General features: G+C 46.9%; 1 protein-coding gene and 1 pseudogene across 1 annotated transcript; both read right to left on the reverse strand.

Moving 5' to 3' along the window:
- Positions 1-249: 249 nt before the first annotated feature.
- The window catches only part of LOC136624513 (zinc finger protein 585A-like), a 252,475-nt pseudogene continuing 237,059 nt past the window's right edge, over positions 250-15,665 (reverse strand).
- LOC136625008 (uncharacterized) lies at positions 11,703-15,434 on the reverse strand. The gene is made up of 5 exons (XM_066598928.1): positions 15,280-15,434; positions 13,682-13,814; positions 13,223-13,402; positions 13,010-13,133; positions 11,703-11,791 (listed from the first exon to the last, which is right to left on the reverse strand). The coding sequence occupies exons 1-5, from the start codon at positions 15,432-15,434 to the stop codon at positions 11,703-11,705; spliced, it is 681 nt and encodes a 226-aa protein (XP_066455025.1).

Raw genomic sequence — 15,665 nt, forward strand, 5'->3', positions numbered from 1 at the left:
TTACTTGCCGTCTGAACTAGGCCCTGATCCTCTCTAGTCTTTGAACCTTACTTCCAGCAACACAACTATTAAATTCCCAGAGTTCCACTTTTGTGCTTAACTTCTTAGTGAACTTTTGAAACAGAGCATTTTCCTCTGACATCACTTTTACTTCTTGCGTGTCACTTTGATCTCTTTCTTAATATTCTCCAACAGGGTTTTCATTCCTTCTACTGATTGTTGGAACATGCTTTTTTTTTTTGAAGGGGGGGGGGGGGGAGGGGGTTGCACCAGAGCTCTCTTTTCAGCATCCGTCTTGGTGTTAATCCAGTCTTGTATTTCAGTGTGTACCTGCTTGTTATGCTGTTCTTTTGTATCTTTAGTAGACATTATTTTCTCCTCAGTAAGCCACTGTTCACACATCTTCTGTTTATTCTCCCAGTTGGGCACCATCTGACATTAGTAACCAGGCTCCACATTAATATCTTCTACTTCCTGCTGAAGACTCACTGTGAAACTTCTCTAATTCATCATAGACATCAGTATGAAGAAAAAACTGCTCGAGGATCTCGCTCCCCTGCTCTTCAACAGAGACCCAGCATGCAGGGTTCGCATCCATTTTCCTTTCAATATTGAACACCTGAGCCTGAAGTGTTGAAATCTGCTCTGACAGGTTTTTGTTTCTCAGCATCTTCCTCTAACTGGATTATTTTTTATTAATTATTTGCAGGATGTCCTGCAGTTTACGTTAGTACCAACTTGGAATACATATGACTTTTTAATTGCATGACTAAAAAAGTGCATTTCGAGCATTCTTTCTTTTTTTTTCTTCAGACGATGTTCACTGTGCGGAGTAAATAACGTGCTGCTTTGATAGATCAGACTTTTATGGACGTGGTGATACCAAATATGTATTTTTTTATGATTTAGATTTTTTTCTTATAAACATGGCAAAAGGGGTTGATTTAAGAATTTTTTTTTACAATTAATAAAACTTTATTAATCTTATTTTCACTTTTTTTTCAAAGTCCCCCTGGGGAACTAAAAACATGCGATGCTTTGATCGCTCCTGCAGTATAACGTAATGCTATAGCATTATGTCATACTGCGATTTGACAGACAATCTATCAAGCCACCCCATGGAGATGGCTTAATAGGCAGTCTCCTAAGGCAGCCCTGGGGCCTTTCAGAAGGCCCCTGGCTGCCATGACACCTGTATGGCTTCCTGCGATCTCACACAGGGGGGCTGTAATAAACAGCTGACGCTCGCGACCTCTCTTCATACATATCATAACGCTCCAGGACGTAAATGTACATCCTAGAGCGGGAAGGGGTAAACAAAGTCTAATTTATCTGTAAAAAATTTGTCAACAGTCTAAACAAGAAAATATCTTCTGCCTTGTGTGAATTCTCTGATGTTTAACCAGACCTGTTTTATTGATAAAACACTTCCCACATTCTGAACAGGAAAATGGCTTCTCCCCTGTGTGAAATTTCTGATGTCTTACTAGATTTGGTTCATCGGCAAAACATTTTGCACATTCTGAACACGAAATAGCTTCTTCCTTGTGTGAATTCTCTGATGTCTTAGGAAATGTGATTTATTGGAAAAACACTTCCCACATTCTGAACAGGAAAATGGCTTCTCTCCTGTGTGAGTTCTCTGATGTCCAAGAAGATGTGATTTATTGGTAAAACACTTCCCACATTCTGAACAGGAGAATGGTTTCTCCCCTGTGTGAATTCTCTGATGTCTTAGGAAATGTGATTTCTTAGAAAAACACTTCCCACATTCTGAACAGGAAAATGGCTTCTCCCCTGTGTGAGTTCTCTGATGTCTTACTAGATTTGGTTCATCGGTAAAACATTTTGCACATTCTGAACACGAAAATAGATTCTTCCTTGTGTGAATTCTCTGATGTCTTAGGAAATGTGATTTATTGGAAAAACACTTCCCACATTCTGAACAGGAAAATGGCTTCTCCCCTGTGTGAGTTCTCTGATGTTCTATAAGCTGTGTTTTGTTGGTAAAACACTTCCCACATTCTAAACAGGAGAATGGTTTCTCCCCTGTGTGAATTCTCTGATGTATTAGAAAATGTGATTTCTTGGAAAAACACTTTCCACATTCTGAACAGATAAATGGTTTCTCGCCTGTGTGAGTTCTCTGATGTTCTAGAAGATGTGATTTATTGGAAACACACTTCCCACATTCTGAACAGGAGAATGGTTTCTCCCCTGTGTGAATTCTCTGATGTCTAAGGAAATGTGATTTATAGGAAAAACACTTCCCACATTCTGAACAGGAAAATGGCTTCTCCCCTGTGTGAGTTCTCTGATGTTCTATAAGCTGTGTTTTGTTGGTAAAACACTTCCCACATTCTAAACAGGAGAATGGTTTCTCCCCTGTGTGAATTCTCTGATGTATTAGAAAATGTGATTTCTTGGAAAAACACTTTCCACATTCTGAACAGATAAATGGTTTCTCGCCTGTGTGAGTTCTCTGATGTTCTAGAAGATGTGATTTATTGGAAACACACTTCCCACATTCTGAACAGGAGAATGGTTTCTCCCCTGTGTGAATTCTCTGATGTCTAAGGAAATGTGATTTATTGGAAAAACACTTCCCACATTCTGAACAGGAAAATGGCTTCTCCCCTGTGTGCACTCTTAGATGGTTAACAAGCTCTGATTTATAGCTATAACACTTCCCACATTCTGAACAGGGAAATGATTTCTCTTCTGTGTGAATTCTTTCATGTCTAACAAGATATAATTTTTGGGTAAATCGTTTGCCACATTCTGAACATGAATATGACTTTTCCCCTGTGTCAACCGTTTCTTCTTCAATATCTCTTCCGTGAATGTTATGTTGCTTACTAGTCTGTGATGAATCAGAAGATGGAACCTCTATAAAAGGATCAGATGACAGATGTTTGCTGGGAAGGGCTGAGGGTACATCTGGGATAATGGTAGGCTCTTTGCATGTATCTTGTATGATACCATCATCTTCCACTGTTAAACCTGAAGATATCAGATGTTCCTCTGCTCTCTTGGTGTCGTCATCTGCAAAGAAATAAACCTATTTTATTATTTTTAAATATAACAATTGTATTGATATTTTATTGCATTTATATATAAAATGTCCATACAAATTGTTAAAAAGGCAAGTTGCAAAAACCCTGCACTCTAAAGTGTGTCAGTCAGTAACTGGTAGAGATTACATTACATCCGTATAGCTCCTCAAGAATCCAGGTTAGCCTCTGAATTATCACACACTCCTCCAGGTTTCTTTTGGAGAGTCGGTATATTCTGGTGTTTATTCTATTAGCATAGGTCAGTGGTAATCAAACTATGGCACACGTGCCAGAGGCGGCACGCAGAGTCCTCCCTACTAGCATGCCCCGCCATCACCCGCCCACCATTTGTGAATACCGGCAGGGGCCGCGGCTCCCCTGCCGGCATTCACTCAGCTGCGCTGCTAGCAGTGCTGATCCCGGCGCACACTGTGACATCACAGAATCCTTCTCACCCCTCCCCCGACATCTCCTCTTAGGTTCTGCGAGAGCAGGGTGAGGAGGCATCCGGCAGCACACTGGGATCAGCGCCGAGCAGCAACGCCGAGCGAAGGGGGAGCGGAGCTTCCACGAAGAGGAGGGGGTGAGTATGTGGGTCTGGGAGGGGGGTCACTATGATACTAGCGGCTGCTGTGGGGTGTTACTATTACACTGGGGTACGCTGTGGGGTGTCACTATTCCATTGGGGTATTCTGTGGGGTGTCACTATTACACTGGAGGCAGCTGTGGAGTGTCATTATTACACTGGGGGCCACTGGGGGGTGTTACTATTACACTGGGGGCCACTGTGGGGTGTCACTATTACACTGGAGGCCACTGTGGGGTGTCACTATTACACTGGAGGCCACTGTGGGGTGTCACTATTGTACTGGGGTACACTGTGGGGTGTCACTATTACACTGGAGGCCACTGTGGGGTGTCACTATTGTACTGGGATACACTGTGGGGTGTCACTATTATACTGGGGGGCTGCTGTGGGGTGTCACTTTTACACTGGGGTACGCTGTGGGATGTCACTATGATACTGGGGGCCACTGTGGGATGTCACTATTACAATGGGGGCCACTGTGGGATGTCGCTATTATACTGGGGGGCTGCTGTGGGGTGTCACTTTTATACTGGGGGGGCTGCTGTGGGGTGTCACTAATATACTGGGGGGAGCTGCTGTGGGGTGTCACTTTTACACTGGGGTACGCTGTGGGATGTCACTATGATACTGGTGGCCACTGTGGGATGTCGCTATTATACTGGGGGCTGCTGTGGGATGCCGCTATTATACTGGGGGCCGCTGTGGGATGTCGCTATTATACTGGGTCCACTGTGGGATGTCGCTATTAAACTGTTTTCACTGGGTGGGACCCTTAAAACGTAGGACTTTTTATTATTAACATTAATAAGAGGTTATGTTTTAAGGGTCCCACCCAGTGAAAACGCATACTTACCCCTTTTGGGGCCTCATCCACTTCAGTAATTACTCGATATTATACTGTGGGCCACTGGTGGGGGGGGGTCACTATTATTGCTTGGGCCTCTGGGGGGGGGGGGGGGGGCACTATTACAGCTGGCGTATGTTTACATGTGGCAGAAATGGACAGGGCTGTTTCAAAATAGGCAGGGTGCAGATTTTGACTGCTTTTTGGATGCAGAAATGCTGCAGAATTTTCCACATTAATTTCCGCTGAGGGCATTCTGCAGCATTTCCGCATCCAAAAAGCAGTCAAAATCTGCACCCTGTCTATTTTGAAGCGGCCCTGTCCTTTTTAGGACGACGGCTGTAAAATCATAAGTCGTGATAAGCCCTGCCCCCTGATGTGCTGGCACTTTGCGATAAATATGTGGGTTTTGGGTTGCAGTTTGGGCACTCGGTCTCTAAAAGGTTCGCCATCATTGGCATAGGACAATAGATACGATACAGGAAATGAAACGCGTGTCGGAGGGCTTCCTGACACATTTGCCTCCTTCCTCCAGCATGTGACACAGAGACATGATAACAGTATGAGGTACTTCTTATAACTGGGCGAATGCAAGTACATACATGCATGCATCCAAAAGAAAATGGCCACAAAGCTAAATCCGGCTGGCCCAGAAGGAGCGGGGAAATTTTATATGCAATTCTGTGGCAATGCTCTGCTCTCACATGTTATTCAGACAGATTTAGTGCACATATTAATGAACCAGCAGCACATTCCTGAAAAGGATTGTATACATATTATTACCTCAGAAACCCCATTCTTTTATTTTTTACCAAAATACCCACAAAACCCTTAGGTATCTACTAGAGATGAGCGAGCACACTCATCTGAGCTTGATGCTCGTTCGAGTATAAGGGTACTCAAGATGCTCGTTACTGAAGACAAACACCACGCGGTACTCAAGTCAATTTCATTTGCCTTCCCTGCATGTTTAGCAGCATTTTCTAGCCAATAAACATGCGGGAAGGCATTATCACTTCCTGTTGTGACGTGCCAGCCCTCTGCCCTCCAACAGCAGTGAGTGGCTGGTGGGATCAGGTGACCGCCGAGTACTTAAACTAGTCCCGCCCGCGGCTCGCCTCGGATGCATGCTGGCAGAGGTTAGGGAAAGTGCTGCTGCTGATTTAGGGAAAGTGTTAGAGTAGGAACCTCTCTTCAAGAACCCCAACGGTCCTTCTTAGGGTTACTCCTCATTGTGTGCATTACTGTTGTGGCTGGCTGGGAGCAGCAGTGCGCCATTTTTTTTTTTTTTTAAGCATCTAGGCCTGTGCAGGCCATTACAGCTATACTGTTCTGTGTGTGCAGTGCATTAGGCAGAGGGCTAAACAGGACTCTAATGTTTCATGGCCCACCGCAGATGATTGCAGCTATACCATTCTTTGTGTGCAGTGCCTTAGGCAGAGGGCTCACTCTCATCGCTAAACAGTACACAAATATTTCCTGGCTCACTGCAGAACAGCATTTCACAGATACCATTCTCTGTGTTGGGTGAACTTGCCCCTGATATTAGCACTGTCCACTGGCTGTATAGCTTTCTGCCCCTATGCAGAGCGTCGCACAATACCCTTTCCTTGGGTGCGGTAAAGTTGCCCCTGTTATTAGCACTGTCCACTGGCTGTATAGCTTTCTGCCCCTATGCAGAGCTTCGCACAATACCCTTTCCTTGGGTGCGGTGAAGTTGCCGCAGCTATTAGCACTGTCTACTGGCTGTATAGCTTTCTGTCCCTGTGCAGAGTGTCGCACACTACCCTTTCCTTGGGGGTTTTGAGGTAGCCGCAGTTACCAGCACTATACACTGGCTTTCTAGTTTTCTCCCACTAAATACCACCTCTCTATTATATACAAGTCTCTGTGAGTGGTAAATGACCCCTCAGTATCAGCGCAAGATAGAGGTTTAATTTTTTCCGATCACAGCATAGAGGCTCCGGTATCTACAAGTCTCTTTGTGCAGTGAATTAGCCACAGTTCTCAGTACTATACGGTGGGGTAATTTATTTTGGCCCTGCTCTATCCTTAATCCGCCATGATGAGGAGTAGGGGGTAAGGGTCGAGGACGTGAACGCGGCCCCAGGCGTCCAAGTGAGGGTGTGGGCGCAGGCCGAGATCCTGGGCGGGGTGCATCACAGCCAGCTGTTGAGGGATTAGGAGAGCGCCAAGACCCTACGCTCCCCAGCTTCATATCACAATTTGCGGGTCCGTGTGGTAGACCTTTATTACAAGCACAGCAGTGTGAGCAGGTCCTGTTGTGGATGGCAGATAACGCGTCCAGCAATGTATCAAATACCCAGTCTTCTACGCAGTCCACTACTCCCGGCCTAGGGACTGTACCTCTGAATCCTCTGGCTGCTGCTCCTTCCACCCAGCCTCGTCACTCCAGGAAAATGACATATTCTGAGCAGGCAGACTCCCAGGAATTGTTCTCGGGTCCCTGCCATGAGTGGGAAAAAACGGTTCCCTTTCTCACCTGAGGAGTTTGTCGTGACTGATGCCCAACCTTTGGAAAGTTCCCGCAGTCCGGGTGATGAGGCTGGGGACTTCCAGCAACTGTCTCAAGAGCTTTTTGTGGATGAGAATGATGAGACACAGTTGTCTGTCAGTGAGGTGGTAGTAAGGGCAGTAAGTCTAAGGGAGGAGAGCACAGAGGATTCAGAGGAAGAGCTGCTGGACGATGAGGTGACTGACGCCACCTGGCTTGCTAAGCCTACTGAGGACAAGGCTTCAGGGGGGAGGCAAGTGCAGCAGCAGGACAGGTTGGAAGAGGCAGTGGGGTGGCCAGGAAGAGAGGCAGGCCCAGAGCCAAGAACTCCCCAACAGTTTCCCACAGCACCCCCTCGCAAGCATGCCTCCGTGAAGAGGGCTAGATTTTCAAAGGTGTGGATTTTTTTAGTGACAGAGCGGACGACCGACGAATAGTGGTGTGTAACCTGTGCCGCACCAAGATCAGCCGCACAGGCATATGATGGCCAAGCACCCCACAAGGTGGGATGAAGGCCATTCACCGCCTCCAGGTCACACCACTGCCTCCTCCCCTGTGCCATAACCTGTACCACAGATCCAATCCCCCTCTCAGGATGCAGGCACGAGCGTCTCCCGGCCTGCACCCACACCCTAACCTCCACGGTCCTCCACGGCCTCTAGCAATGTCTCTCAGCGCAGCGTTCAGCTGGTGCTAACACAATCGTTGGAGCGAAAGCGTAAATACGTCATCACCTACCCGCATGCACAAGCTTTAAACGTGTACATTGCTAAATTGATCAGCCTTGAGATGCTGCTGTACAGGCTTGTGGAATTGAAGGCTTTCAAAAACATGATGGCTGCGGTCCCACGCTACTTGGTCCCCAGCCGCCACTATTTTTCCCGGTGTGCCGTCCCCGCCCTACACGGTCCTTGGCCTCATGACATCCTGTATCGGGGTAGTCTCCTGGGCCCAATTACACTGTAGAACCCTCCAGGACTTCATCCTGAGTAACTGGGATAAGTTACCCGCCTCCCTGGATCAGTCAGTTCTCCTTACCTCCAAGATAAAGAGATCTTTGGAATGGTGGATGTCCACTTACAACTTTGCCAGAGCCACAGTTTGGTATCCCGCACCCCCAGTTTCTATTTTTACTGATGCAAGTGCAACTGGCTGGGGGGCCCACTCAGGCCATTATTACGTCCAAGGGGGTTGGAACCATGAGGAAGCTATCCAGTCCTCCAACTATAAGGAACTTTGCGCTGTATGGAAGGCCGTCCGTGGCTTCGAGACAGAGGTCAGGGGTAGACACAAAGATCTTTTCAGATAACGTAACAACTGTGTCACTCATTCGCCACCAGGGATCCACGCGAAACCCCGGACTTCAAGACCTGGAGGCGAAAGTTCTCGAATACATAGAACAGCGGACGCCTTCCGTCACAGCGTTCCACGTAAGGGGCCCAGAGAACTCCATGGCGGATCATCTCAGCCGCAGGAAGATAGATCCGGGGGAGTGGACTCTACATCCACGCGCATTTCAGCGGATCGTAGGGAAGTGGGGGACACCGCAGGTGGACTTGTTTGCCTCACGGGAGAACACCAAATGTCCCCGGTTTTTCTCCAGGGGAGCTGACGAGGGTTCCCTGGGAATAGATGCGTTTTCCCAGGTCGGGGATTGGGACCTCGCATACGCCTTCCCACCCATCCCCCTGATCTCACTGGTCCTGAGGAAGATCCAGGGGTCCCCAGGCTCTGTCATCCTGGTGACTCCATTCTGGTCCAAAAGACCCTGGTTTCCGCTCCTGGCTGCTCTCTCGACCCAGGACCCTCTACATCTTCCACAGAGAGACGACCTCCTACAACAAGGTCCTCTGATATGCCCAGGGGTCCGGAAGTTCAGGCTGGCGGCCTGGAAGCTAAGCGGGTAAAATATCTGAGCCAGGGGCTATCAGGAAGGGTAATAACTACCTTAAGCGAGAGCCTCAAAAAATCTACTAGAGTCATATATGCTAGGGTTTGGGAGACCTTTTATAGGTGGTTGGGTCATAGTATCCATGACCTCCCACAACCTAACATTAGCCAGATATTGGAGTTCCTGCAAGATGGGCTAGACATGGGACTAAGACCTAGTACCCTTAAGGTCCAGGTGGCCGCTCTTGGAGCCTTCTTTGACTCCCCTTTGGGGGACCATAGATTAATTAGAAAATACCTCAAAGGGACAGTCAGACTTACCCCTTTGTGAGGGAAACCATGCCTCTCTGGGATCTACACCTAGTTTTACAGGCACTCTGCGCACACCCCTTTGAGCCCCTGGAAGACCTATCGGTTAGGATTCTTTCCTATAAGGTAGCCTTCTTAGTCGCCATCACATCCGCTAGACAGATTGGGGAAATCCAGTCCCTCTCTATCAGGACTCCGTATTTGACCATCTTCCCAGATAAAATAGAGTTCAAACCTGACCCCTTCTTCCAGCCTTAAGTCCTCACGGACTTTCACAGGGAACAACGTATAGTCCTTCCCTCCTTCTGCCAGGAACCCCGTAACACCACGGAACAGAAGTTTCATAATCTAGACATTAGACGAGCAGTCTTGAAGTACTTGGAGGTCACGCGTCGCTTCAGAAAGTCTAGCAATCTTTTTATTTAATTTCAGGGTCCGGGCAGAGGAGGGGCCGCTACTGAAGACTCCTTAGCGCGATGGGTCAGACGAGCTATAGAAGAAGCATACCGATCCCAGGGGATTTCCCTCCCGGGCAACGTTAAGCCCCATTCCACCAGGGCGGTCGCCTGTTCCTGGGCGGAAAGGGCCCAGGCGACAACCGACCAAATCTGCAGGGCCGCCACATGGTCGAATACCCATACATTCACAAAACACTACCACCTGGATTTAGGGGCCAGCCGCGATATGGCCTTCGGGCGTAAAGTGCTACAAGCGGTGGTCCCCCCTAAAAAGCCCTCAGATTGTTGGCACTTCTCCAGATGTATGCTGTCAGGATGACGAGGGGAAGACAGGAATTAGGTTTACCTGTTAATTCCCTTTCTTGAAGTCATCCTGACAGCATAGGGGGCTTTTCCCTCCCCTTGAGTTATGTTTACGTGAAGTAACGTACGGTATTATGATTTCTGTATTAAAAAATATTGGTTGAGCAAAGCCGGGTCACTGTAGTCATTTGGTACACACTGGTGAGCCGGTGGTGGGAGTTGCCTTTTGTGTTTTCGCTTCCTGTCCCAACAGGTTCCAGCGGACAACCTCCAGGTGTATGCGGTCAGGATGACTTCAAGAAAGGGAATTAACAGGTAAACCTAATTCCTGTCTTTTGTACTTCCACATTGCAGGACGTGTTCTGCGCTGATTCCCTCCAGCACCGCTATTATCAGTTGGCACACATGTTTGTAGCCATTCACTAACGCAGCTGACTGTTACTTGTACTAAGATGTGGGAAGTCCCTACTGAGCATGCCCAGTCCTTCTAGTTCCAGCAGCAGAGGAGAGAGAACATCATAATAATACTTGCACATGTGCAGAGACAGCACTGGGGGATGGGGGTCCAGGTCTGATAGAGTGATTGGATGTTGCAGAGACCCTGACATAGTGCATGGGGTATCAGCTGGGGGCAGATGGAAGGAGCAGCTGAATGCAGAATGAGGATGGCTTCTCCTTACACGGTGCCTGTGGCTCTACCAAAACATTAAGGGGAAATAACATAACTGCTTGTATAGCTTATTGCTGTATATTCCCCGATTATTACAGAACTGCTGACTGATTTGTGCTCGTTGCAGCCTGCAGGCACACGGCGAAGGACCGTCCTGAACTCACTATCCACAGCATCAGGACTGGGATCTGCTTCTTTGTGCAACGAGGAACAGGAGAAGTAGTGCCAGAACCCTACAGAATGACCCCAAGCAGACTACTGATCAAAATGTCAGAAACACTCCATGAGGGGCCACGAGGGCCCGACATCCTGTAGTGGGAGCTGAGCTCACATCCCAGCACCATGCAGCCTGAAGAGCACACCGTTCTCTTCACAGATGAGAGCAGCTTCACAATGAGCACATGTGACAGACATGAAAGAGTCTGCAGAGGATGGAGATCATCCAGATCTGATGTGTGATTGAGATGTTCCCACAATTGTTTATAGCAGAATATATTGAAAATATGTTTACATAAAAAATATTATATAAGATTTAAACTTTATTAAATATGTTGGCTGAATAAGGGAATATAGAGCTGAAAACCCCGACAACACAGACTCTTCTCTACATGCAGTCTCACCTGGGGGGTCATCTGTAGGAATCCCCTCCTTACACGGCTGATCCCCCCTCACATGTGTCTCTGTAGCATCAATAGGGATCAGATCTTCCTCCAGTTTCACCAGCTGTGAAATAAATATTGTAAAAGTCATCACACAGTTGGAGAAGTCGTGTGGGAGGTTTTATATGGCCAGAAAAGGTCATTAATTAGTATGAGGAGCCGGAATGACATGACAGCAGTAATGATCTGGGCCAAATAGCTGCAGGTCTCCTGTATAACTCCAACCTGTTGCTTCTTTATTCCAACTGAAGTCTCCAGAACCAGAAAATAGTGATAAGATGTGGAGATCTAATGTCTGCGGTCGGCTGTAATCCTACCATCTCCAGCTTTATCATTATACAAGTATCAGTCATATAATAAGACTGAACACAAGACCTTCCCAGCCGTCCTACAGACCATAGGGAAGATTTCATGAGACCTTCTCTCCATCTACCTGATCATCCTGTGGAAGAAGAGGCCGGGGACATCTCTCCGCTGCTGCTCTCTTATTGGATCTACCTGCAGAAAACACAGACAGCGAATAAATTCATTCTTAATATCTATCTATCTAAAGGGGAAAGCCCACACTGACTGACTCGCCACTAATTCTTTAACTTCCCAATGTCATACAGCAATGAAATTTGGCAGGAGCATTCTTTAGATCTTAAATAGTAAAAGTAAAGGGGTCACAACTTGATTATTTAATGCTAAGTGCAAAAGTATTGGCACCCCTGTGTAATGTACCAAATCTAATTCTCTAACTTCCCAATGTCGTACAAACATAACATTTGGCAGGAACATTATTCAGATCCTTAATAGGAAAAGAAAAGAGGGCACAACTCGAAAATTCAATGCTAATTGCAAAAGTATTGGCGCCCCTGTGTAATGTACCAAATGTAATTCTCTAACTTCGCGGAGTCGTATAAACATGAAATTTGGCAGACCATTCTTTAGGTCCTAAATAGGAAAAGTAAAGGGGTCACAACTCGAAAATTCAATGCTAATCGCAAAAGTATTGGCACCCCTGTGTAATGTGCCAAATCTAGCTCTCTAACTTTCCTGTGTCGTACAAACATGAAATTTGGCATGACCATATTTTCGGTCGTAAATAGGAAAAGTAAAAGGGTCATAACTCAATTATTGAATGCTAAGTGCAAAAATAATGGCATCCCTATGAAATGTAGCTTCCCGATGTCGAACAAAAATGAAATTTGGCACAACTATGTTTTAGGTCTTAAATAGGAAAAGTAAATGGGTCCCAACTTGATTATTCAATGCTAAGTGCAAAAGTATTGGCACCTCTATGTAATGTAACTTCCAGGTGTCCTACAAACATGAAACATAGCACAACCATTCTTTAGTTCCTAAATCAGAAAAGTAAAGGGGTCGATTATTCAATCCTCATTGCAAAAGTAAGTACATCCCTATGCAATGTAACTTCTCTGTATCATACAAGCGTGATATTTGGCATGAGCATTCTTTAGGTCCTAAATGAGGAGAGTGGGAGGGATGGCACATTCTGCAGAGGGACATCGGTACATGCAGCCTGAGGAGAATCTAAACCTCCTCTATGTGTATACATATTTTATTCCCCGGTTACCCTAACGTAACCTTGACTTCATTACATTTTCTGTGTAAACAACACGTAAAAACCTGTATCAAATTAACTTGGGCAAAATCGGGTATATCAGCTAGTGCAAATAATAAAGGCTATGTGGATTTAGTCCTGTCTATTACCTGGTGATGGAGAGGGCCGGTGGTCCTCCATCATGACGTCCTTGTACAGATCCTTGTGTCCTTCTAAATACTCCCACTCCTCAATGGAGAAATAGACAGTGACGTCCTGACACCTTATAGGAACCTGACAACACAATGATACCGTCATCACCCAGACACGTTATACCGCCATAGTGTTACTGTATAATGTCCCAGCATTCCCAGCAGCATCACCTCTCTAGTCAGCAGCTCAATCATCTTGTTGGTGAGTTCTAGGATCTTCTGCTCATTGATCTCCTCTAGTATCAGGGGGTGAGGTGGAGGCCCTGTGATTGGGCTCAGGGGTCTTCCCCATCCATCACACACAGGAGCCTGACAACCATCACTAGAAGTCTTCTTCACTACCGTGTAATCCTGTTTACGGGGAGATACATCCATAAATATCCCTGCAGACATTTTCACCTCTCCTGTTACATTCATCAGTTACTAAGGTTCTGTTCACATTTGCGTTGTCCGCTGCGTATTTACTGCATAATAGCTGCAGGCTGCCATTGTGGAATGCCCGTAGTAATCATGCTTCATGTGAAGGCGGCCGAAGGACTGAATCGGTAGTAAATCCTTTGCCGTAGATGTGACCAGAGACTGACAGAGATAAGAATGATGTAACATGACGTCATCCCCAGAATCTCTCACCTCTCCTGTAAGCTGGAAGAGTATCTCTAGGGTGAGGGTGAATATACTCTCCGCCATCTTGTCCGGGTTTCTATCCATCATTGTCAGATCAATCAAAATAATTATCAGATATAGAAGATATAAGCCGAGGATCCTGAAAGGGAAGAAGACGAGACAATGTAACATCATACAAACCCCCTGTAGTAATACAATTACTGGAGATTCCCCCATCTTCCTTTGAGCCATCTACTGTCTTCCTGACTGACAGGACTGCCCCACAGCGCTGCGCTGTTCCCAGCATTACCCGACTTGTCCCGTGAACTCCAGACACACTGTGCACAAAGCTGGAGAGGGGGCGGAGTCCGGATAGGCTGTAAGCAGAGCGGCACTGGGTGATACGTAGGGGGCACTGTAAGTAAGTGGGGAAATAAAAGGCAGCCTTATAGCTTAGTGGAGTCACAAAGGGACATCTTAAAGAGGACATTACTGATTTTTTAGACCACAGAAGATGCATTAGTACCATTGGGGAGTTACTGAGAGGTTCGTTGTGGTAGCGTCAAGATAGACAGAGTGTGCAGAGACTAGTCATAGCTGGAAGAAGTCATCAGAGTGGTCTGAGCCTGGGAAAAGAAGATAAATGGATGACCACAATCAGAGGGCACATCACCTGTGATCACTGAAGGTAACTGCACTGTAATCACTAATGCTGGAGGAAACTGCACTGTAATCACTAATACTGGAGGTAACTGTACTGTAATCACTAATACTGGAGGTAACTGTACTGCAGTGATGTTCGGGGAAGGGCTTTAAATATAAGCCCTTCCCTGAAAAATCATCCCTGGTTTGTGTAAAAAATAAAAAAAGCTATATACTCACCTGTCCTCCGCTGTCGGAGTTCAGACACGACTTCTCTGCTTGGTCCCCGGCATTGTAGTGTAGTTCTTTCAGCATTTTAAATCCCCGCCTGCTGAAATGGCTGTACCTGATTGGCTGAGCACTCAGCCCATCACAGGCAGCGCTCAGCCATTCAATGAATGACAGCTGAGCACTGCCTGTAATTGATCACAGCTATCAGCCGATCACAGGCAGCGCTCAGCCATTCATTGAATTCAAAATCACTTCCCCGAAAATCACTGCAGGGGTAGCTGGCAACTCATTGCTACTCCCAAGGCAATAGGAGAACATTGTGATCCTCTGCAACAGCTGTCACAGCTGTGGCAGGGGATGCTTTACTTCCCACGGGGAGTCTCCTTGTCACTGAACACTGTGACAGTGCTGTCACACGGTTCAGTAATGAGGGGTCTCCCCACGGGGAATATTGACGCACAGCACGGACCTATGCATTCACGCATGTCCTATGTTTTGAAGGTATGTGCATTTGCATGCCTGTAAAACACGGACATGTTAACACAGCATAGGGAACCCATGGTTCTAAATAGACGAGTAGGTTTGTGCGCACCTATGTATAGTGGAACCTCGGCTTGTGAGTGACTCAGCTTGCGAGCAGGCTCTCATCCGAATTTTTGCTCTGATTTGAGAGCAATAAATCAGGTTACGAGTCTGCTCGCAAATCAAGAAGCTTCCAAGCTGAGGCTCGGGAGAGAAGGTCTAACACTCACCTACTACCAATGTTCTGGTCCTCGCAATGACCTGCGACGCTGCTGCAGGTTGCCGAGTCCTCCTCCACGCCAACAGAGAATTTCTTCCTGGAAGCAGGAGTTGAATACCCCTCCTCCAGAAAGCTAATGCTCTGATTGGTAATCGAGTGCCGCATCAGACGGGAGAAAGCAGCAGGAAATGAGAGAAGGCAGCAGGAGTCGCGAGAAGGCAGCAGGAGACGCGAGAAGGCAGCAGGAGACGCGAGAAGGCAGCAGGAGACGCGAGAAGGCAGCAGGAGACGCGGGAAGGGAGCAGGAGAAGGCGACGGCAGCAGGAGAAGGCGACGGCAGCAGGATGAGGAGGACGAGAACAAGGAAGCAGCATGAGCAGCAGGAGAACGAGGACA

This window comes from Eleutherodactylus coqui, chromosome 4 (assembly GCF_035609145.1).
Source record: "Eleutherodactylus coqui strain aEleCoq1 chromosome 4, aEleCoq1.hap1, whole genome shotgun sequence".
Classification (NCBI taxonomy): domain Eukaryota; kingdom Metazoa; phylum Chordata; class Amphibia; order Anura; family Eleutherodactylidae; genus Eleutherodactylus; species Eleutherodactylus coqui.

Coding starts and splice junctions, on each gene's coding strand:
- LOC136625008 (XM_066598928.1), bottom strand. CDS start 15,434: ATGCGGCACTCGATTACCAATCAGAGCATTAGCTTTCTGGAGGAGGGG. Junction 13,815..15,279: donor GACCAGAACATTGGTAGTAG/GTGAGTGTTAGA, acceptor CTTCCCTTTCAG/GATCCTCGGCTTATATCTTC. Junction 13,134..13,222: donor TTGAGCTGCTGACTAGAGAG/GTGATGCTGCTG, acceptor TTGTGTTGTCAG/GTTCCTATAAGGTGTCAGGA.